The following is a 21708-nucleotide window of genomic DNA, read 5'->3' as shown; positions in this document are numbered from 1 at the left end:
GAAGTGTTGGAAATTAAGGTGTGACCTTATTGATAGTATGGATTGGTTGGTGAAAATGAGTGTTCATTGAACAGGCAATGATAGCTACTTTCACTGGCAGGATAGTGGGGTCCTTTAGCGAACAGTGTGTATCGTCTTGGGAAGGTGCTAGTAGGTGTATGTTAGGCACTGGAGAGTTTCTATTTTGTAGCCAAACTGTAGGTAATACCAGTGTGAAAACAGTTTGGCAGTGTGTAGCAGGATCCGCTCACACACTTTGACCAAGAAATGCTAGCATGGCATTCTTACTGTTGCCATATAAATTAAAGAATAGGGGCTGGGGATTTAGCTCAGTGGCAAAGCGCCTGCCTGGCAAGTGCAAGGTCATGAGTTCGATTCCCGGTATGGGGGAAAAAAAAAATTAAAGAATAACTAAGGGGGTGGGAAGCCTTATTAAACTGAGATGTTCATAGATTCCATTCCCAAAAGTATGTGGTAGAAGACTCTCAGTATTTCCCAAACAATAAATGGTGTGTTCACTTTTAGACTTTTGTCATCAAACGTAGTTATAAAGATCTACCCATCTCATTACTTACATTTACAGTGTGAGAAAAAAAGCACATTGTCAACTTGGGAACCCATGATTACAGCAGATATGACAGAAGGAACGTGAGTTGGAAGTACAGTGGTGAGGTGGGCAGGCTAGAGAGTATAAGAATTTGGATCCTATGTGGAATGAATTTGAACTCTGCAGACAGTGATGGGGACCTTTGAAGGGTTTTTATTTTTTAAACAAATTGGAATTTGTTTACAATTGGAGGGTTTTAAAAACCTCACTGAGATGATACTAGGTTTGGCTGCTGTGGTGGTGGTGTGAGTGTGGCCAGCTGTGGTAGGGTTTGTTGCTTTTTTTTTTTTCTGTTTAAGTAATTGTCTTTAAAAAAAAAAGTAATTGTCTTATGAAAAAGACAATATAGTACTTCTGTAGTATTTTTGCATATTTTGAAATATTAAAAAATCTAATATAAAAGAAAATGCACTTCAGTTAAATACAAAATAATTGTAGAATACACTTTTGTTATTCTTGTGGTGTGTTTTGAGGGGTAAGGGCAGGCAGGGTCTTGCTGTATAGTACAGTCTGGCCTCAAACTCTTGATTCTTCTACTTCAGCCTCCCAAGTGCTAGGTTTGCAGGTGTATGCCACCACACCCAACTCACGGATCATAAATTCTAATTGGAGCTATTTTTCACAAATACAAGTTTCTTGTTCTGTATTTCCTTAAAGCTTTATGGGTGACTGGTTTGGGCTTTGCTTAGGTCCCTGGGAATGAGACAGTAGCCAGGTTTCAACTGGAACAGCAGTCTTCACAAAAGTGCTGTAGTGTGTCTCCTGCATAAGTATAAAGAACTTCATAACCTACCTCAGTTTCATTGCACATGGAAGGCTCTTTTAAGTAGTGTATTTAGGTGTTACCTTGAATGCATTGAGATCAGGGTTTTTAATTTGGTGTTGTCAAGTTCTTCCATTAAGAAGGCACTAAGAACCTAATTAAATAACTGGTACATTTGTTAAAAAACACCCTAGAGTCCATCTTTACTATTCATATGTAGAAAGTTGCCTAATTACCACCAGAGATAATCATTTTTAAAATGTCTTATAAAAATGGGATTATACTGAGTGTATTACATAATTTTTTTTTTTTTTTACAGTAGTACATCTTCAGCATAGAGGTAATAAAAGATTAAAAAATGAGCAAGCAAAAGTAGAATATCACCTGTGGATAAGTTTGGGAGACATTGTAAACAGTGACTGCTTTGAATTGCTCTAAAATAACTGGATTAGCATTATTAAATGTTCTGTTGCTAAATTTATGATGAGGTAACACAAATTAGAATTGATTGTTATTGTGAAATCTGGTTATTTTAGGGCTGACAGAAATTTTATGAGTAAAATTTTTCTCATAATGGTACAGGTTATAGATATAACAACATTTAATAAGTTGTGATAACTGTACACAAGTAACATTAGGCAAGACCTGGGAAGTTAAGTTCACCCCAGAAAGCTCCATCCTGCCCCTTCTAGTGTATTTCCATCCTCCACATGGTCAGTGTTGAAGAATACATTTACCAAAAAAAAAAAAAAAAAATACATCTACATAAATGGTTTTGTTTGTGAATATAATTGTAACTCTTTTTTAATTTGTAGGGGATAAAAGCATTCAGATGGCAGATAACAGGTAAGCCAAAGTGAACTTTGTGTACTGGAGTTTAAAAATGTAGTTATTAAAAAAAACAAAAGTTGGTGAGCAAGAGCTAGGCTATATTTCAGTAAACTCTAGAATCAAAATTAAGTGCATTAACCAGGCATGGGGCACGTGCCTATAAATCCCAGCACTCACGAGGCTGAGCCTGAAGAATTGCTGAGTTGGGGGCCAGCCTGGGCTGCATAGTGAATTCAAGGCTAGTCTGAACTACATGGCAAGACTGTCTCAAAAAAAATAAAGTGCATTCAAGGGGTAGCTGATGCCCATTTTGTGTGTAAATACTTGAGTTGGTGAAGAAGTTGCTCCTGCTTCAGAGGTGAACATTGTGTTGCAGACTTTGTGTGGGAAACAGTCATTTTGCTCCTCAGGCTCTAACCCCTTCTCCCTCCTCCCCAGAAAAAGTCACATAAGTAACTTGATGTAGCCATTAGTGGTCAAGGGAAAGATTTTTTTTTTGTGGATTGTTCAAGGTCAGTATTGACTATTCATTTTCTTTGATGTTCATTTTTCATAAGGAAGGTATATCAGCACTTTCCTCATGAAAACTCTTGAGACCTGTTTTCATGGAGCTCCATTGTGTTTGGAGACTGCATGACTGACTTTCAGAGAACTGTGGGCACTTTGGGCTTTGCTTAGTCACCTGAGCAGCTGATTGTACAGTGTCATGTTGGTTGGTTTGGTTTAAGGGCTTAGAGGAGATATTTGAGGAGATTGTAGAAATAAAGACTAAGAAGCTTTGGCAAGTGTTGCAAATAAAACCATGAGGGTTGTCTATGTGTTGGGCTGAAAAGCCGGTGCTGAGTGGTAAGGCTTTTTTGTTTTTTTCCAGAACAGGGCAGGAAGTCTCTTAGGTACAGACATGCGTGTCAGTGTTCTCTCTGATATAAATCTGTGGTCACTGTAGAGAAACCCTTCTTAATAAGGTATATTGAAGAAACAAGAAAAGTAGGCACTTAAACTTTTGTTTGTGGAACTTTATGATAATACTTTTAAACTCTTTCAGTTTTTCAGATGGGGTTCCTGCAGATTCTGTGGAAGCTGCTAAAAATGCAAGTAACACAGGTGAGTTCTCTGTGGAATAGTTAACAGTTGGAGAGTTTGCATACAGGGTAGGGAGTCTCCTCTCTGGAGTACTTATAGTAATAAACCAATAAGTAATTTCAGTCCTTCAAACAGTTAAGGATGAAAATCAGTATCCCGTTTTAGAAACGTTCTTATGATACCTGTATCAGTGCCCTCATCACTGGGACAAAATATCTGACATGCACAACTGAAAGGAGAGTTTATTTTGGCTTATGGTTTTAGAGGTTTTGGTTCAGGGTTGGCTGGCTCCAACACAGAAACCGCGCTGCAGAGGAAAACAGCTTACCTGATGACAACCAAGAAGCAGTGATCAGGGAAAGAGCTGGGGAGAACATACACCCTTCAAAAGCACATTCCCACTGACCTACTCCATCGAGGTCCCCCTCCTGTTGGCCCATCCAGCTGTGCACTTATCAGTGAGTTAATACATTGATCTGCTTAGCATTCACACAATCTAGTCACCTCTGGGAGTCTCCTAATCAAAGTTGACCGTCAAGATTGGCTGTCACAATAGGAAATTTAGACTCTATAAAGTAAGGAGATAGCATACCTCCTTGTACCTGTCCTCACTCAGCTTGGGCATTAAAACACATGAGCGGTCTCTTCTGTGCCCTGTTAATGTTCTTTCCCCTGCTTGTTTTGATGCAAATCCCGGATACGTTATTGTATCCATAAATTCATAGGTGAAATGTTTTTCCTCATTAAGAAATCTGTATTTCTGTATCTCCCCAGCTGTCTGAAAGCAAGTTATGTATATGTCCTTTTCCCCTGAAACAACTAGTGTAAATCACCTAAAAAGTGGAGTAAGTACTTAAAACCACAGTGCCATCAGCACAGGCAAGAACCTTAACCTTAGTACAGTGCTAGTATCTAATGTCCATGTTTCTCTAGTTTTCTTGGCAAATCTTTTCATCCCACACCCAAGTCTAAGACCTATTCAGTGACCATACGTTGTGCTTAGTTACATCTCTTTGTTCTAGCTTCATCTCCCCATTTTTACCTTTACTCTGGGCCAGTTGCATAGAATGTCTACAGTCTGGTTTTGTCTGGGCATTTTCTGGTGATGCAGGAGGCATGTGCGTCAGATTGACCCTTTACTAGGGACTCTGAGATTGACAACTTAGTTAAAATAGTGTCTATCAGACTTCATTTACCTTATAAGCAGTTTTGGGGGGGTGTGGCTACCCCCCTGTCTTTCACTTCTTCATACTCATTGATACTCTTCCAGACTCAGTATTGTTCTTGGTTGCAGAAGGATGCCTTTCCAGTTCCACCAGTCCTGTTACACATCACCAATAAAGAGCACACCTCCCCTGTCAGTGTCACTGTGGGCTTGTGGATTACTTTATTCAGTGTGTTATCAGTTGTGTGTCGAGGTGTCCAGGTTGGGCAGCTGGGGTCCCTTCAGACTGGCCTCTTAAATCCTCATCTTGGTCAGGTTTTAGATACCTCTGGCTTTTGTAGCACAGTGTGATGTTCCATTTCACCTTGAGTTTTCCGCACCTCAAACCCAGTATCCACTATATCCAAAAGACCTCGTTCCTTTTGGAAAAGAATAATAACTAGACACTGGAATATAGATGCTAAGTCACTTTTTCAGTGGACAGAACTAGAGATGTGCTTGTGTATGCATGCAGTAATTAACATATATGCAGTTTCATATATGCATTAATGTGCATACACAGTGTTTCATATTAGTGGTTGTATTCAAATTGAGTGCTTATTTGCTATTTGGCTTATCCACTCATGTCAGAGCTCCCAAATATTACTGCCTCCTGACTAAGGGAAGGGCTCTATGTTTGACTTTCTGTGTTGGGTCATTACAAGAGAAGTTGTTTGACAAACACTTCAGAGTCTGCTATCAATCAGGTAGATACTGCTCACTCCATTGCTGCACATGAGTGAAAGACAGTTTCTATCCTCTCAGTGTTGTTTGTGAGAAACACCTAAATACAAACTACTTACATATAAGTCTAGTACAGAGGTGTGTAAACTGTCAGGGGGCAGGGTGGTCAGGGAGTGCTTCCTGAAGGAGGTGGTTTTGAGAGGAAAAGGCCATCATAGCTAGAGGTGAGCAGCACAAGCAAAAGAAACTTCGAAGCACAGTGTGGAGATGTGAGGTGGCCTTCCTGAAATAAGAAGAGAGGAAGGGCACAAGATGAGCTGAGCTCATCCCTGTCATTGTCTTCTGGATAGCACAGTGGGGCTTGGGCAGGGGATAGGTAATCGCAGACAGACCACCTGAGCCCAGCAGGTAATAATGTCTTCAGTCATGAGGTCAAGACTTAGCTACAGGCAAGAACCAAGAGTCTCTAGGTGTTCCCAGCTACCGGATGGATCAGGTGATTTACAAAGACAGTTAAATGCTTTGTAAAAATACAGTTTACCTGTTTTAAAAATATTTTTTAAAGAAGTTGCTTGCTATATTTATAAATTAGTAGCTAAGCAGATACAAGTTAGCAATTTTTGACCCTTGGCTGTTCTGCGGTAGATACACTGTAAAATATTTCTGGTCTTGTTTCTAACTCCTAATAGAAAAGCTCACAGATCAGGTGATGCAAAATCCACAAGTCCTGGCAGCTTTACAGGAACGACTTGACAATGTCTCTCACACTCCTTCCAGCTATATTGAAACGTAAGTAAGCTGCGTCCCACTTTGAGCAATAAAATGAAAGTAAACCGCTTTCACTGCCCAGAATAAGAAATAAGTATGCTTTCTTTGTTCATGGTTGGTTGGTTGGTTGGTTGGTTGGTTTGCTTGCTTGTAGTACAGAGGATTGAAGCCAGGACCTGTGCACTGAGTTACGTTCCCAGCCCTTTTTATTTTGATAGAGTCTCACTAAGTTGCTGAATCCCTCAGGCTGGGCTTGAATTTGTGATCCTCTTACCTCAGCCTCCAAGAGTGCTGGGATTACAGACACGTACCATACTCAGCCCATCCCCCAATATATTGGGGCTTGAGCCCAGGACCTTAAGGAAGTGGTCTAATAGAGGCACCTCTCTTCCTCCCCTCCATTCTTTTTTGAGACTTGGTCTCACTAAGCTTCCTAAGTTGGATTTGAACTTGGAATCCTACTGCTTTGGCATCCTGAGTAGCTGGGCTTACACTTGCACATGACTCCACCTGGCAAATTTATTTTTCATTGCACAGATGTTGCCTGCACAGAGCCAGCACAGGCATCCAAAAATGAGAGGCTGCCCTGTTCTTTGGCAAAGAGTAGCGAACAGGTAGAGCTTTCCCAGGTGGTGCACAGCGCCATCTGGTGGCAGCTGGAGGACTTCATAGATCCCAGGAGCTGGGTGTGGTGGGGAGGAGTAGGCTGAGCTCATTAAGAGTTTATTACCATGAAAGACACAACACCATTACTTCCCCTCAAATTATTCCCCAGGCTGGAGATCAAAATGTTGCCTGGCCTCCTAATTTGGCTAAAAGAACTTCTTAATTCTTTGTACGTCTACTTTCTTCCTCTACTGTTACCAACATGATGCTGCCCCATTTGTGCTGCATGCTCCACGCCCTGGGCATTGGGATCTTGCACTTGCTGGGCTCCATGCCACTTCCCTCCACCCTGCTGCTCAGGTGCTTTGGGCTGCTCTGTGTACACACAGCTGCCTCCTGCAGCCTCCCTGACTGCAGCTGAAGCTGTAGCCATAATGGACTGGGTAGTGATAGTCCCGTACAGGGCCCTCTTGCTGTAACCATTTTAGAACTTCAACTATAAACTGGGAGTTGACCTCAGTTCAGGTTCCTGTTCTTCCATCTTCTGTCCTTGTGAGGGCTTCTCCTGGTGGTATGCCATAATGGACTGAAGGAAACAAAGCTTTTGTTGTTCTTGAGATGGGGTCTCATTATGTAGTTCAGGCTGGCCTTGAACTTGCAACAATCCTCCTACCTCATCCTCTGAGATTACAAGTGCTGAGTGCTGAGATTACAAGTGATTGCCACCATGCCCAGCGACAAAGCTATTATTGAATTCCTTATTGATGAAATAAAGGACGAAAAGAAAGTTTAAGAGCCTCTCCCTTCCAAAGATTCCTGGAGGTTGGGAGCTTGGGACAGAAGCTAAATTAGGGTGGAAAGTTGTCTGGGAGTAATAGCATACCACAGGAGAAGCCCTCACAAGGATAGAAGATTGAAGAACAGGAACCTGATGTCAACTCCCAGTTTATAGTTGAAGCTATAAAATAGTTATAGCAAGAGGGCCCTGTACTGGACTATCACTATGCAGAGGATTGAGGGAGAGAAAGAGGAGGCCAAGCGACATTTTGTCTATCAAGGAAGTTAGCTTTCAGGCTATAATCAAATCTAGATGGAAGGGTACCAGTTAACACTCAGCACAGGTTCCCTGAACTGGTCCTTGTATGACCACCTGTTGGATTTCCCTGTGGAACAAGGGGCAGGCAACACCTTTGCAGATGAGTTTGGTGGAGCTCAGTACAGCCCTAGGACACAGGCAGTGTGTTATTTTTCTCGAGACCTATAAAGTTTTGTGAAGAGCCAGAAGGGTAGTCAAGAGACACTAAAGGCCTTAATTTTATGAGCTGTTATCTTTTAAAAAACACAAAAAAACAGTCCCTGGTTTGCCTGCATGAGCCTGCAACATCAACACCTTTGGTTTTTGCGAGAGATCTGTGTCTTCATTGACCTGAACAGTGAACATGGTAACAGTGATAACATGCCTATCTGGGATCCTAAGACAGCTCTTCTCGGGGCCTTCCTGTCTTCCTTCTGTGAAAGGGGTGAGCCAGTACTGGCCTCCTAACTGCAGTCAGGTCAGGGCTTGTCCCCACAGTGATTCAGCTTTTGCATTGTTATATCATTGAGGGCTTGCTGATGTCTCCCAGAGCTGTTACAATGGGAGGGGACACGAGGTTTGTTATTTGGTTTTATTTTTTCTTTTTCACTGAAAGGGTTCTGTAGGCATTGCTTCATGGGTAGTGGTTGGTTGGTTGGTTTTATGCTAGGGATTAAACCCATGAGAGAGGCCACATGGTGCCTCTCATATTTTTTGATGCTTCTGTATTTTTTGCAGACTTAAGTTGATGGAATATGGTGATGTTTTTCGCTTTAGAAACTGGGCAAGTAGGATAGCATCCACTGAGAGAAACTAGGGAAGTGGGATAGGTTTTATTTTATTTTTTTGAAACAGGCTGGCCTTGAACTTACTGTGTACCCCAACCTGGTCTTGAGCTTGCAGCAGTTGTCTCGGCCCCCTTGAGTGCTGGGATTGCAGGCCTGCGCCACCAAGTCCAGCCCTGGGATGTTTTGATTCCACGTTGACCATACAAGGATCAGGAAAGTACCTAACTAGTGCTGCTAGATGTGCACTTAAGGATTTGGTTGTTTTGAATACTTCCAAAATAAAGAACCAGGTCCCACCCCAGGGGCATTATTTGGGTCTGTGATGAGGTCTAGGGATTTATTTTGTTTATTTCCCATGACTGTGCCAAGAACTTTAAATAACTTTCATGGCTTAAAAATTATTCTTAGAGGCCAGTGTGGTGGTGCCTGTAATCCCAGCATTTGGGAGGCTGGGGCAGGAGGATCACTGTGAATTCAAGGCCAGCCTAAACTACACAGTGAGACCCTGTCTGTTTTTTCTTATTTATAGGAGTAGTCCATATAAATAAAACAAAAATTTAAATATAGAACAAAACAGAATGGGAAAGAAAGTCTTAGTTGATTTAACTAGAAGAGAAAGTTCACATCTCTGTGTGTTCACATAGGGGCTTTCAAGGAACACTAAATAGCCCCAGACAGCAGTATTATGGACAGGCCATCTTTGAATCCCAGTCATTTTGTACCATTTGGGGTTTTTCATGTTTATTAATAATAGTAATAATAGTAATACAAATGTGGACATCACTACATATATATTGAATTATTTCCTTAGGATAAATTCTTAGCAGTAGAATAGAATTACTGGAGCTAAAAAATATATTCAGGGGCCTCATCTGCTGTTTAAAAAATCAACCAGAGGTCTTTGGTGCTCTCAGCCTCTTCAAATTCTACATGTTTTGTTGTGGTTTATATATTTCTTAGTTTCTGATTGCCAGTTTGGTGAGGGAAAGATGACAGTTCTTAAATTTATATGTTTCCAGATACCGAGATTGCACCTTACTTCTGTTTGACAGTTTGTGTTCTTTTTTTGTGAATCATCTTTTCAACGTCCCTCCCTTAGCCCATTTTTTTCTGTTAGGGTGTTTATCTTTTTTTTTTTGTTTTTTTTTTTTTGGTCTTTTTGAGACAAGGTCTTGATATGCAGTTCAGGCTGGCCTTGAGCTCACTTTGTAGCCCAGGCTGGTCTCGAACTTGGAACGATCCTCCTGCCTCAGCGTCCTGAGTGCTGGGATTACAGGTGTGCGCCACCACGCCCAGCTTGTATCCTTTTCTTAATGGTTTTTCGGGAGTTCTTCTTCATAGTAAGGGTATTCTATGTTAACCTGTGTTAAATTTATTTTATTTTTTTCTTTTTTCTTTTTTTTTTTCCGGTACCGGGAATTGAACTCACGACCTTGCACTTGCTAGGCAGGCGCTGTGCCGCTGAGCTAAATCCCCAGCCCCAACCTGTGTTAAATTTAATAAAGTTGAAAAACATGCCATTTATTTGCAGACATAAGAATGTTTTATTTCCTGTTTCCTTTTCTAGATTACCCAAAGCAGTCAAGAGGAGAATTAATGCACTGAAGCAGCTTCAAGTTAGGTGTGCACACATAGAAGCCAAGTTCTATGAAGAGGTCCATGACCTGGAGAGAAAGTATGCAGCATTGTACCAACCTCTGTTCGACAAGGTGGGGAGCACTGTTGATTCTCTTGCTTAATGTGTTGTAATTCCACCTCTGTGTGAGACACTATGTTTATCCAGGACTCATCTTTTCAGAGACATTATTTATAAACCCATCTACTCTTGAGTTTCCAAATAACTTAAAATTCTGATGGTTCCTGTGTTTATACAGAGAAGAGAATTCATCACTGGTGATGTGGAGCCAACAGATGCAGAATCAGAGTGGCACAGTGAAAATGAAGAGGAGGAGAAGTTGGCTGTAAGGGTTTTTTTTTCTTTAACTTAAAAATTAAGATGCGTAATAAACAAAAATTATAACAAAATACAAATGTAAACCTCAGTGAATGAACACAGATAATTGCCGTCATAATCACCACACAAGTCAAGGGTATAATCCGGATGTGGTAGTGGCATGTACCTGTGATCCCAACACTGAGAGGCAAGTTCAAGCCTTGTTGCTAGGGAAACCTAGCAACATAGCAAGACCCTCTATCCAAATTTAAAAAGGGCTGGGAAAGTAGCTCAGTGTGAAGGTGATGGGCTTAATGCCCAATACTACAAAGGAAAAAAATGTATATATATATATCAAAGTTGTGTTGTTAGAAACAACATTTAATTTAATCATAGATAAAACTTCCCAAAGAATAGTACTGCCAGTAGTAGATGCTCTTCTCCTGGGTCATGGTACACAGATCCTCTGTGACACTATCTGGCATCGGATAAGGGGCTGCCAGTTCCTGTGATGAATGGGACACAGCCCTTTCTCAGTCGTCCTTGTGTAGCACTGTGTTGAAATACGGGTCAGAGGAGCCAAGATAAATTACAGTGCCAGCGATGGGCTTAGTCCAAAGAAAGCAAAGGTTAGCAGAGAAACGGCAGGGAAATCTCAAGATTAACTTTATTGGCCTGTAAAATTTGTGTGTGTTTGTGTGTGTGTGTGTGTGCGTGTGTGTGTGAGTGAGAGATTGAACTGAGGCCTCACAAATACTAGGACAGTGCTCTACCACTGAGCAATATACCCTCTGCCAGTATCACCTCAGTCTCATAGTTTTTATCCTTTAGCGTTAACTTGCAAGGTTTTTGTTTTGAAATGTGTTACTTTTATTTCAACCTTTTAATAATAGGTGGAACCTAGCCTAGTTGAAGCCATCCCAAACTCAAGAAAAGTCTGCCTTTGCTAGTTGAAAAAACCCTGTGTGACCATTTCGTCCTAGCCAAACCCTGTGTGGCAAAACAAAGCATTTGGAGTTCACCAAGTTCTGTTAACACTATGTCTAACCTCCCTTTGTTTACACCTTGGGGCTGTGGTATTGTGAGGCTGCATAGTGTGAGGCAGCCTCTGCCCCAGCACTTGTGTACATACATATGCAGCTATCTCCTGGTAGCTGGGCATCCAAGGTGAAAGGAATTTCTTGTTGCTGAAGATACTGCTGTAGTAAATGTTTTTAAGGTAAACTCCACCCAACACACACACATTTTAACCAGAGGTCAGTTTTGTTTTTTGTGGGGGTTGGGGTTTGGGGTTTGATTTTTTTTGTTTTTGTTTTGTTTTGTTTTGTTTTGTTTTGTTTTGAGACAAGGTCTCACTTTGTAATCAGGCTAGCCTCAAACTCACCAGGTAGCGCAGGCTAACCTCAGACTCACAGTGATCCTCCTCCTTCAGCCTCCTGGATTCTGGGATTACAGGCCTGTGCCACCATGCTGGCTTCTTTTATTTTATTTTTTAATTTTGTGATTCTGGGGATAAAACCCAAGAGCTTCATGCACAGAGGTCAAGTGTATTTGTCCTTGAACTGAATTTTTCCATTTGAACAGTGGATGTGGTTACTTCTATAGGCTGATACACAGTTCTTATTCTCATCCAGTGACTGATAGTCACTATTTTAGCACTGGATAGCTTTTTCCAAGCCTAGTGACATTTTGCTATTTATTTAGCTTTTTCTACTTGATGTAAAATTTTACCTTGAACTATACCTCCCTTGAGTGCTTTTTCCTCTGTGGCTTGGAGGAGAAAGGTCTTTGTGCAGGACTCTGAAATTAGATTCTCCATTAAGCTGTTGAGCAATTTGTAGAATTTGTTTCTTATGCTAACTTTTATTTTGCATGTTTATTTTGTAGGGAGACATGAAAAATAAAGTAGTCATAGCAGAAAAAGAAGCAGCAGCAGCTGAAGAGCTGAATCCCAAAGGAATCCCTGAGTTCTGGTTCACCATTTTTAGAAACGTGGATATGCTCAGTGAGCTAGTGCAGGTGAGTGGACCACTGCCTGAGGAGACTTTCTGGCAGTCTTGTAAAGTTGTTTCATTCACCCTGCTTACCTTGATTCTGAGAGTCCTTTTACGCTGAGAAGGTGCTTTCTATGAGAGAGCATTGGGCAATTGTCCTGGTCCCCAAGGAAGGGATTTTGGCTGGAGGGGCTGGACTGCTAGTCTCCCACAGTTCTTGGGGCTGGGCTGGCAGGAGCCAGAACCTGAGAGTTAATTCCCATTATCCCCTGTAGAAGCCTCCTGCTTCACCCTTAGGAATCTGCTCAGGTTCATCCCTGTTGTGTCTTCCTGTGGTGTGAGCATGATGACGGGGCCGTGGGGAAGAGTCCCTTCAGATGAGAGGCGCACTGTGTCTGTGCATACACATGTTCATGACTCAGTGTGTTTTTGAAATGGACTCTGGTTCAGCCTGGCTTGTTGCATGAAAAATGTAACATGTTGCCAATATTTTCTGATCATTTCCCTTGAAAGGTTCTAAAAGAAAGAAAAATCACCAGCTTTTCTTGTCTACTTTTCTATAATGAAATAGCGAGCCAATTGAAAGGTGAGGTTTGACTTTTCTGAAAAGAGTTATAGTCAGTGTTTCTAGGAGACAAAAAGCAGGACCTTCTAAGTCTCATTGACTAACTTGTGTGCTGGGTTTTTATTGCTGCAGTTACAAAGATGGCCATGTCTGCTCTTAGGCTTGTCTTGACAGCTCCTGTTCTGTGCCTTTGTTGGCACAGTGCTTTTGCCACAGAGCTTAGCTGCTATCCCTTGCTAACAGCTCTATTGTGATTTGCACAGGATTTAACAAATACATTTTTAATGGTTCAGAAATTTACCACATTGCTGCTTGTGCTTCCTACCTTGCTCATCCTCCATCCTAACCTGAAACTTCAGGGATGGAAAGAGTGGCACATTTCTGTTTTCCAATCCAGAGAGGCACTAAAGTAGAGCAGCCTTGTTTTTCAGGGACTGATTTTTTGCATGTGTGTGGAAAATACGGGATGAGAGAAGGCTGAGCCATACTTTTTAAGATTGCTATGTGCCAAATACTTGTTGCCAAACTTCAGTATCTGCGAGAACTGTGTTCTTATCTTCACTGTAAGAGTCACCTAAATACTTAAAAAATTACACATCACTGCCTCCTCCACTGCCAACAAGTCAGTTTTTGTTTTGGTTATTTTGTGTTGCTGAGGATGGAACCTAAGGCCTTGAGAATGATAAGCAAGTACTCTACCACTGAGCTGTACTCCACAGACCTTGAGGTTCTTAAAAGCTCTTTGGGTGAGCCTGATGTTTTTTTTTTTTTTTTTTTTTTTTTTTTGGTTTTTCTCCGGTACCGGGAACCGAACTCACAAGCTTGCGCTTGCCAGGCAGGCGCTTTGCCGCTGAGCTAAATCCCCAGCCCCTAGGTGAGCCTGATGTACCCCATGACAGGAAAGCAGAGCCTCCCAGCTTAGTTCTTTTGAGACTTTATGGGGTGGGATGCTTGTCGAAATCGGTTGTTGGTCTGAGTGGCCCTGAGGATCTGCTTTCTCACATGTCCTGAGTTTTGTAGCCCACATTGCTGGATGGGGGCATGCTTTTAAGTGAAGAGGGGCTGTAGAGATGAGATTTTCAATACAAGTTAGATGACTGGGTTGGATGGCTCACTTCTGGTTGCCCCCTCCTGCCCAGTCAGCTGTCCGTCAGCTTAGGTGTGAAGAGGCTTTTCATGAATATTTGCCTTTTGAGAACCGTAGTATAGGTCATCATATTTTAGTGGGGAGTATTTTTTCATTTTCTCCACATGTGTATTAGTGTCAGTGCTTCATTTAAGCCATGCTTTGTTTTTGTTGGGATTTATAGAGTTCTCATTAATAGGAGAGATGCAATGTCATCTGTACTGTTTTTAACCTGATAGCAGGTGATAGCAGGTAGTTTCCACTTTGGTTACATGTTAAATCCCAAAGATGAGAATGACCGGTGGCTCTTTAGTTCCTTGCTTGGGCATAGTCAGAATTGATTCCTGCAAGTATAGATGTGAAAATTGGAGATAGCAGCTTTATTATCTGTGTTTCTGAGATGCATGTGGTGTCTGATTTGTGGGCATCAAATTGTGCCTTACCCTGTGTAAGGCTGTCAGCCCACACGGTACCTGGTTGGTTGGGGAAACTAAGAAAGGAGCAGTAGTTTCATAAATTTGGGGACGATAACAGGATTGGACTGTATACATGGGGAAGACATACCAGTGAAAACATTCATGTTGGAGCTGGATTTGGTGGTGCACACTATATTCTTAGCATTCTGGGAGGCTGAGGTAAAAGATTGCAAGTTGGAACTCAGCATAAGTGACTTACCATCGGACTTCACCTCAAAGAGTGGGGAAGTAGCACAGTACAAAGTCCCTGTGTTCCACAGTACTGCAAAACAAAACAACAACAAAACTCACGTTGGCAGTTGAGAGCTAGGCATTTCTAGCAGGTGGGGCAACATGCATGGCATAGCCCAGTGCCACCTGGTCTTAATATTGAGCATGTGACCACTCTTGCTAGTGTGGCTCCTTTTAAAACTATCTTTGGGGTTTGTTGTTTTGTTTTGGTTTTGTCTAGAAGTTGCTAGGTGTCTTTTTGCTTTTGCTGGTTTTGTTTCTTTATATAATGTCAAAAGAACTTAAAATTTGGAAGTCTGCAATTATCATGCTCTGCTAAGACTTAATGGAACCTTACAAAATCTTTGGCTCAGTGCTAGACTTCAGTAGTAAAAAAGTGATTCCATGGTATATATGAAGCACCTGTCATTAGCGTGTGGTCACAAGTCTTAGTTTTCATTTTCTGCTTTTCTCTTGTGAACTCTAGAAATGACAGGTAAAGTCTTGATTTTAAGCATATAGCTACATACAGGAGTCTTAAGCTCTTGCAAGTGGAACTTCAGATGTGCATTGTGAGTGTTCTTGAGGGAGTGGTTGTGCTAGGGATTTGAGGTATTTATTGCCACAAGTGGAAAATGCCGTGAAGACCAGCAGTGTCTGATTTCTGGGCGCTGCATCCCCCAGTATGCCAGCAGTCTTGAATAGTGGTATTTCTGTTGTCCATATGCCATGATTGCAGGAGAGCAGTGAGGCTGCTCCTATTGGAGATGGGCAGGTACTGGAGGTGCCCCATTGCTGGCACTGATGGTCATCATTGTCCCAGAAAGAGAAATGGTGTGAATGTCTTCACAAAGAGAAATGGTGGTTGGGCATGGTGTCACATGCCCGCAGTTCCACCACTTAGGAGGCTCAGACAGGAGGATTGCCACAAGTTCAAGTCTAACCTGGGCTACATAGTGATTTCAGGGCCAGCCTGAACTATGTAGTGAGACCCTGTCTCAAGAAAAACACCTCCCAAAAATGGTGCCTGATTCTTGGCACATCATTACTACCAAAGACACATAGTCTGTGAATAAATTTGGGTTGCTTCCTGGAAGTTTTTACTTGCACTTGTCAGACAGGAGCTTGCGCCACAGAGCTATATCCCCAGCCCTGGAAGTTTTTACTTGAGAACAAATTTCAGTAGGGCAGATTTTCTAGTATCTTTGAGGATACAACTAACATGAAACGTGGATTGTTTTCTTAAAACCCATTGGAATTTTTCTTTATTAGGAATATGATGAGCCAATCTTGAAACATCTGCAGGATATTAAAGTGAAATTTTCAGACCCTGGACAGCCTATGGTGAGTACCAGCTGAGCTTCTGGTCAGCTAAGAGACCTGGAGCCAGGACAGGAAATCCAAACCCTGTTGCTGCTGGAAAGCTTTGACTGAGACTGCTCCCTGGGAGTCCGGCTTCATGTCATGCTGCCTCTCTGTGCTTCGTTCAGTGTGTGGTTGGAAGCCTGAGCTAGACAGTTGGACAAGGAACAGCACACCATGTCCTACCTGAACACCATGGAGCAGAGAAAGATAGGGGGTACATGTGCAAGTATGAGCATCACTTACACAGAAGCACCGAGGAAAGAAATCTAGGGTTTAGGCTAGAAACAATGCCATGTAGCATCTCTCCAAAGTGATCATTACACAAGTACAGTTATCAGAATGGGTCTGCCTGGCAGTTAGGAAAATGAGCTTGACCCCTTCCAGCCCCTTCCCCTCTCAGTCTTGGTGACAGATCTTGGCCTACCTGGTCCTGTCAGGGAGCACTGTTCACAACCTGACAGCCTGTGTATGTGTGGTATGAGAACTCCGGTGACACATGACTGACTGATAGCTTTCAGTTTCAGGTCTTGGAGGCATATACTGTGGAAGTAGCTGTGACTTAGGGCTCTTGGGAGTCAGGGCCTGGACCTGTTTGCTTCCCTGTGCATCTCAGAGTGCAGAGCCTTGAGTGAAGCCTGCTTATGGGCAAGGGCTGCCCTTCTGTCTACATAGCCCACTGCCATACCTTATCCAGACTCAGTTGGTGGTTTTTTTTTTTTGATCCCTTGAAGTCATTCCTTTTCTCTTTCCTTTTTTTCACTGGACACCCATTTGATGGTTTCCTAGGTCTGTTTTCTTCCTTTCTCCACTCATCATGTCTTCCATCTCATTAGAGCCTAGTGTGGTGATCTATAATCTGTCACCTTGTCTATTTCCTCCTACTTTCCTCATATAAAACCCACAGGTGCTTATTACAAAGTATGTAGAGAAAACAGGCAAATATAGACAATATGCTGGGTGTGGTGGTGCACGCCTATAGTCCCAGCACTCGGGAGGCTGAAGCAGGAGGATTGTTATGAGTTCGAGGCTAGCCTGGCTACAAAGTGAACTCAAGGCTAGCCTGAACTGCATAGCCAGACCCTGTCTCAAAAAGACAAAAAAACAAAACAGACAAACAAAAAACATGGACAATACTACACAAATTGCCATCTTTGAAAAACTTTACACAGCTTAATGAATTTCTCCATGGCCTTTCCTTTTTAAGTTATATCTAATTGCTTCTTGGCCTTTTGGCTGAGATCAAGTGTAAGTTATTACATCTAAGAAAGAAAGAAAAGCAAAACCATCCTCTGTCCTCTCCCTCCAGAGGCCACCTGCTTGTACACCTAGCATGCATGGGGTCATGTCACACAGGCTGGCTGGGGAACAATTGTGACTGTGGCCGTCAGCTGTAAATGGTTCCTTTAACATTCCTCATGGGGCTGGGGGTTTAGCTCAGTGGCACAGCGCCTGCCTGGCAAGTGCAAGGTCGTGAGTTCGATTCCCGGTACCAGAAAAAAACCAAGAAAAGAAACTTCCTTAACATTCCTCAAGTATTCTGCCACCTCTCCATTCTGATCATTGCATTATGATCAGCATACTTCCACCTACGCTGTATCTAGATTGCTAATATTTTCTCAGTTTAGATTTCTTTGGGGACTGGATCAGAGGTGGTGAACGGTTAGGAGAACCTATAGTGGTTCCATTCACACGTTAGCTAGTTATATTTTTTAATATTTTTTAGCAAGTCTTTTTTCATTTTCTAGTTTGAAATAATTCCATAACCTAGAGCAAAGCTGAAGTGACTGAGAATGCTCATCATGTGCCCTTCACCCAGACCTACATGTCAGTTGGCTGTGACCAGCTAGGTGTTACGCAGTCAGGGACCTGTGTCCTCGTCTTCTCAGTGTAAAGATTGGCAGAAATAACAACCATAACTACTCTGCTGGGAAAAAATAAGGCTGAGTTTCCATTCTTCAGTTATTGAGATTGGGTCTGTTGATTGGCATGTTGACAGTATACGGGGCTGTGTAGCGGTGTGAATAGGTCAGCCTTACCCTGGAGTTGCTCCTTGGTTAGGTGGTTAAGCAGATCCTTCAGTTTCCCCCACATGCATTTGAGTTACTTGACTGAATGAAGGCGAGGGGAGGGGAAAAAAGAAAATACGAAGAAATGTGGTTTAAAGAAATGTAGTAGAAGGAAATAGGAGAAAATAAATAATTCTGCCTGTTTGAAAGTAAGGAATGGTGAGAGATCAGGCATAATAATGCATGTGAGGTTCAGCCTCACCCAGACTGCTGTCCACACAGCCCTGCCTTAAGCACCTCTGCGGGCCACTTCCCAAGCTCCCTCCCCAGCGCACTTGTTCTCTCCTCTGTGGATTGGTTGTAGCAAGTTGGGGCTTGTGAGGGGTTTCTAAGCTAAACTTTGAGTTTGTAAGTTCCTGCCCTCTGCTCCAGAGAGAGTCACAGGAGCTGCTGGCCAGGCCCCACTGATGGTGAACCTTTTAGAGCTTCCAGTGATAGTAAATAGCCCACTGTGGCACATGTGTAATAGGTTCACCACCACTAACCTCCGCCCTCTTGCCCCTCTTCTTTCTACCTTTTCCTCAAGAGTTCTTTTTTCACTTCCTCTTGGGGACATGGTTTTAAAGTGTGTACATACGTATAGATTTATTTTGAGTCTTTTTAAGTACTCCCACCAATATTTTTATCATTACAGTGGTCTGGCTAGCCTTGCCTGGACCAGGCTCTGTTTTACATACTTCTGTAGATTGACCCTGAAGACAGCTGATGGAGAGGCAGCACAGACACGGTGAGACAGTCCCTAGAATCACACAGCACCTACAGGCACAGGCAGGATCTGACTTCAGTCTGTAGTCTTGTGAATTCCCCATAGATAACTGAGATTGTTTTCCCTTTTCTGTTTATAAGCAGTACCATGGTGTGAATCTTCACCCATATTGACACGTCCATCCAGTTTTCTCACATTCTTCAGTTGACTTACTGGGTCAGGGAATATACTTTCTTATTTGATTAATTTTTTATATTGCCACATTGTCTTTTGTAAATCTCTTTATAATATATGAGTATTTCCAGTATCAGACAATGCTGACCAGCCCTATGCAGTATTTTTATACATTTTTTCCCCTAAAGTAGACCATGTCTTTCATTTCTTGTTCATGTGATATGTGTTTTCTTTTGCCAGCCATTTGGTGTCATCTGCTGCTACTTTCTGTACGCATCCTTTGTCCACTTTCCCAGTGTACCCTTGTCTTGATGCAATCTGCAGAGATCTTTACTTTGTAGTAAGGATCCACTTCGCCCTTGGGGAGCTTTGTCCTTTCCTCCCACCTGCCCACTTCCTATGTGGAATCACTGCTTTTAGTTCATAGCACAGAATGCAACCACAGTTCTGCTAGCAGTGGGGACTGGGACCAAGAGGGAAAGGGAATGGGCTGAACTGTGGATTCAGATTTCCAGAAAGGCCCGTGTGGCCTATGACATTTGTCACTGGTTGCTTTTAGATTTTAAGTGGTCCTTATTGTCATTTTCTGCTTTCAGTCTTTTGTGTTAGAGTTCCACTTTGAACCCAATGACTACTTTACCAATCCAGTCCTGACAAAAACATACAAGATGAAGTCAGAGCCAGACAAGGCTGACCCCTTTTCCTTTGAAGGTCCTGAAATTGTGGACTGTGATGGGTAAGAAAATATCTTTCTGGCTTCTATTTCTACAACAGAAGCAGATGATGATTCTGGAATTTTAAAGTAAAAATGTTAGGAAATAAAAATGTAAAAGGTCTTGAACCTTCCTTAGAGCCCAGCAAAAATTTAAATGCAGTAGGCTTTCAGGTTGGTCATACGTAGTGCAGGTATGGTGACCGTAGCTGGGAGGTGAAGCTTGTTCAGATGTGAATATTTGGGCTGGTGCTCTGTTTCTAGTTGAGTGAGGTATTAGGTTCTCTAAATACTGTAAGTCAAAATTCTCAAATGCAAGTAATGTATTTGTTGAATGAGTGCAGGTCAGTATTGACCAGGTGATTGCTTTCAAAATTGGCAGCATATATGCTGTTTAACTCACATTGATTTCAGTCTCTGTAGACTACCAGAGAGAAAATTTAGCTTGGAATTAATTCCCATTGGGTTTGATTTTGAGAAATGGTTGAGAAATCTTTGAATTAAATTAGAATTAAATTAGATTTTTGAGAAATCTTTGAATTAAAGGGCTCTTATTCAGGGTAGCCTTATAGCTCAGTAGTAGAGCACTTGGATAGCATTTACTAGGCCTTAAGTTCCTTCCCTAGCACTGCAAAACAAAACTTCTGTCCATTAGAGCCAACTATTTATTGTTGCAGATCTCTGCATATAAGTATTCTGGGACTTTTATTAAAATCTTGCTAGATTTGAATGGCTGGAGTAATGTAACAAGATCATTTCCCAGGACCAAGCCATCATGTGAGGAAGGGCTTTTTCAAGTGTTCTTCAGCAGACACCGTTCAGCTGCTGCTAGGGGTCACATGTGTCCAAGGTAACAGAAAGCAAGCATCTTGGATGCTGTTGGTTATCAGCACTGCATGGTCCCTACTCATTTAGTGGACTTGGGGATTCAGGTACATGAGTAACTCCATGTGTGCTCATTTAGTGGACTTGGGGATTCAGGTACATGAGTAACTCCATGTGTGCTCTAGTCTCCAAGAGAACAGGTGACAAGTTTTTGTGCACTGTGCAGATTTGATGTGGCCTTGTCACAGAAAATACGTCAGAGCCCTTGTGGAGCTTCTGGGGAAATAATGCCAGAGTTATTAAAGAAATCTAAGGCTTGAGACAACCAAGGCACCTAAAATGATAGAGGATCCGGCCATTTCCTACTCACCATCCTTCAGATGCACTTCAGAGGCCTTGTAATACTTGGTTTGCAAATTGGTTTTCTTACATTTTCCAGGTTAAGCATAGAACCGTAGGCTGCTTTCTCTATGCGTTGTAATTGATTTTTCTCCTAGAGTGTGTGTCCATAACTGCTGTCTCAACCCCGTAGGTGTACTATTGACTGGAAGAAAGGAAAAAATGTTACAGTAAAAACCATCAAGAAAAAACAGAAGCATAAGGGTCGGGGTACTGTTAGAACAATTACTAAACAAGTGCCCAATGAGTCATTTTTCAACTTCTTCAACCCACTGAAAGGTACGTGAATTGAGCCGTTTATTAATGCACTAGTGTGAAAAGGCTTTGTTGCCTTGTTGCGTTCCTGGCTGTGTCCCATCCTGTGCTTTTCAGGTGGGAAGTGATGGCTACATCCAGGGTGTTGTGTTAGTGTGTGGGCAAGCCCTGTAGGCAGGGAGCCGGGACGGGAAGAACTGGATCATCATTGTTACTGTGAACAGGAAGAAAGCCTTCACTTCTTCTACCTGGCTGCTGCCCAGGCAAGCACATACAACTTTACTTCAAAAAAAACTGAAGGGGGCCCTTGCTCTGTGCTGCTTCCTCAGCTGATCCCGACCCTACCCCTTACAGTTGTGTTGTGTCCTCAGTGCAACCGAGCCAGTCGTCTCTCTCCAGGATTTCTTCCAGGCTATGGCTGGTCACTGAGTACAACCTCTGAATCATCTATCAAACCCCCTTTTCTTGTTAGTTCATTCATTCTTTCTCCCTC

General features: G+C 42.3%; 1 protein-coding gene across 7 annotated transcripts in view; it reads left to right on the top strand.

The window, feature by feature from the left end:
- The window catches only part of Nap1l4 (nucleosome assembly protein 1-like 4), a 42314-nt gene that overhangs the window by 7184 nt on the left and 13422 nt on the right, over window positions 1–21708 (top strand). For all 7 annotated transcript variants that reach the window (XM_013514105.1, XM_005384214.2, XM_013514102.1 and 4 more), the window contains exons 2-10: window positions 2186–2216; window positions 3247–3305; window positions 5862–5961; window positions 9977–10118; window positions 10284–10370; window positions 12230–12361; window positions 15986–16057; window positions 19621–19760; window positions 21094–21239. In XM_013514105.1, the coding sequence (XP_013369559.1) occupies window positions 2203–2216; window positions 3247–3305; window positions 5862–5961; window positions 9977–10118; window positions 10284–10370; window positions 12230–12361; window positions 15986–16057; window positions 19621–19760; window positions 21094–21239 (892 nt within the window). In that variant the 5' untranslated portion in view covers window positions 2186–2202. The remainder of the gene's footprint in view (window positions 1–2185; window positions 2217–3246; window positions 3306–5861; window positions 5962–9976; window positions 10119–10283; window positions 10371–12229; window positions 12362–15985; window positions 16058–19620; window positions 19761–21093; window positions 21240–21708) is intronic.

The sequence above is a fragment of the Chinchilla lanigera genome, unplaced genomic scaffold (assembly GCF_000276665.1).
Source record: "Chinchilla lanigera isolate Chin_1 unplaced genomic scaffold, ChiLan1.0 scaffold00021, whole genome shotgun sequence".
NCBI classification, from domain to species: domain Eukaryota; kingdom Metazoa; phylum Chordata; class Mammalia; order Rodentia; family Chinchillidae; genus Chinchilla; species Chinchilla lanigera.
Note: the sequence above shows the minus strand (reverse complement) of the source record. Positions and strands in the feature narration are given on the sequence as shown.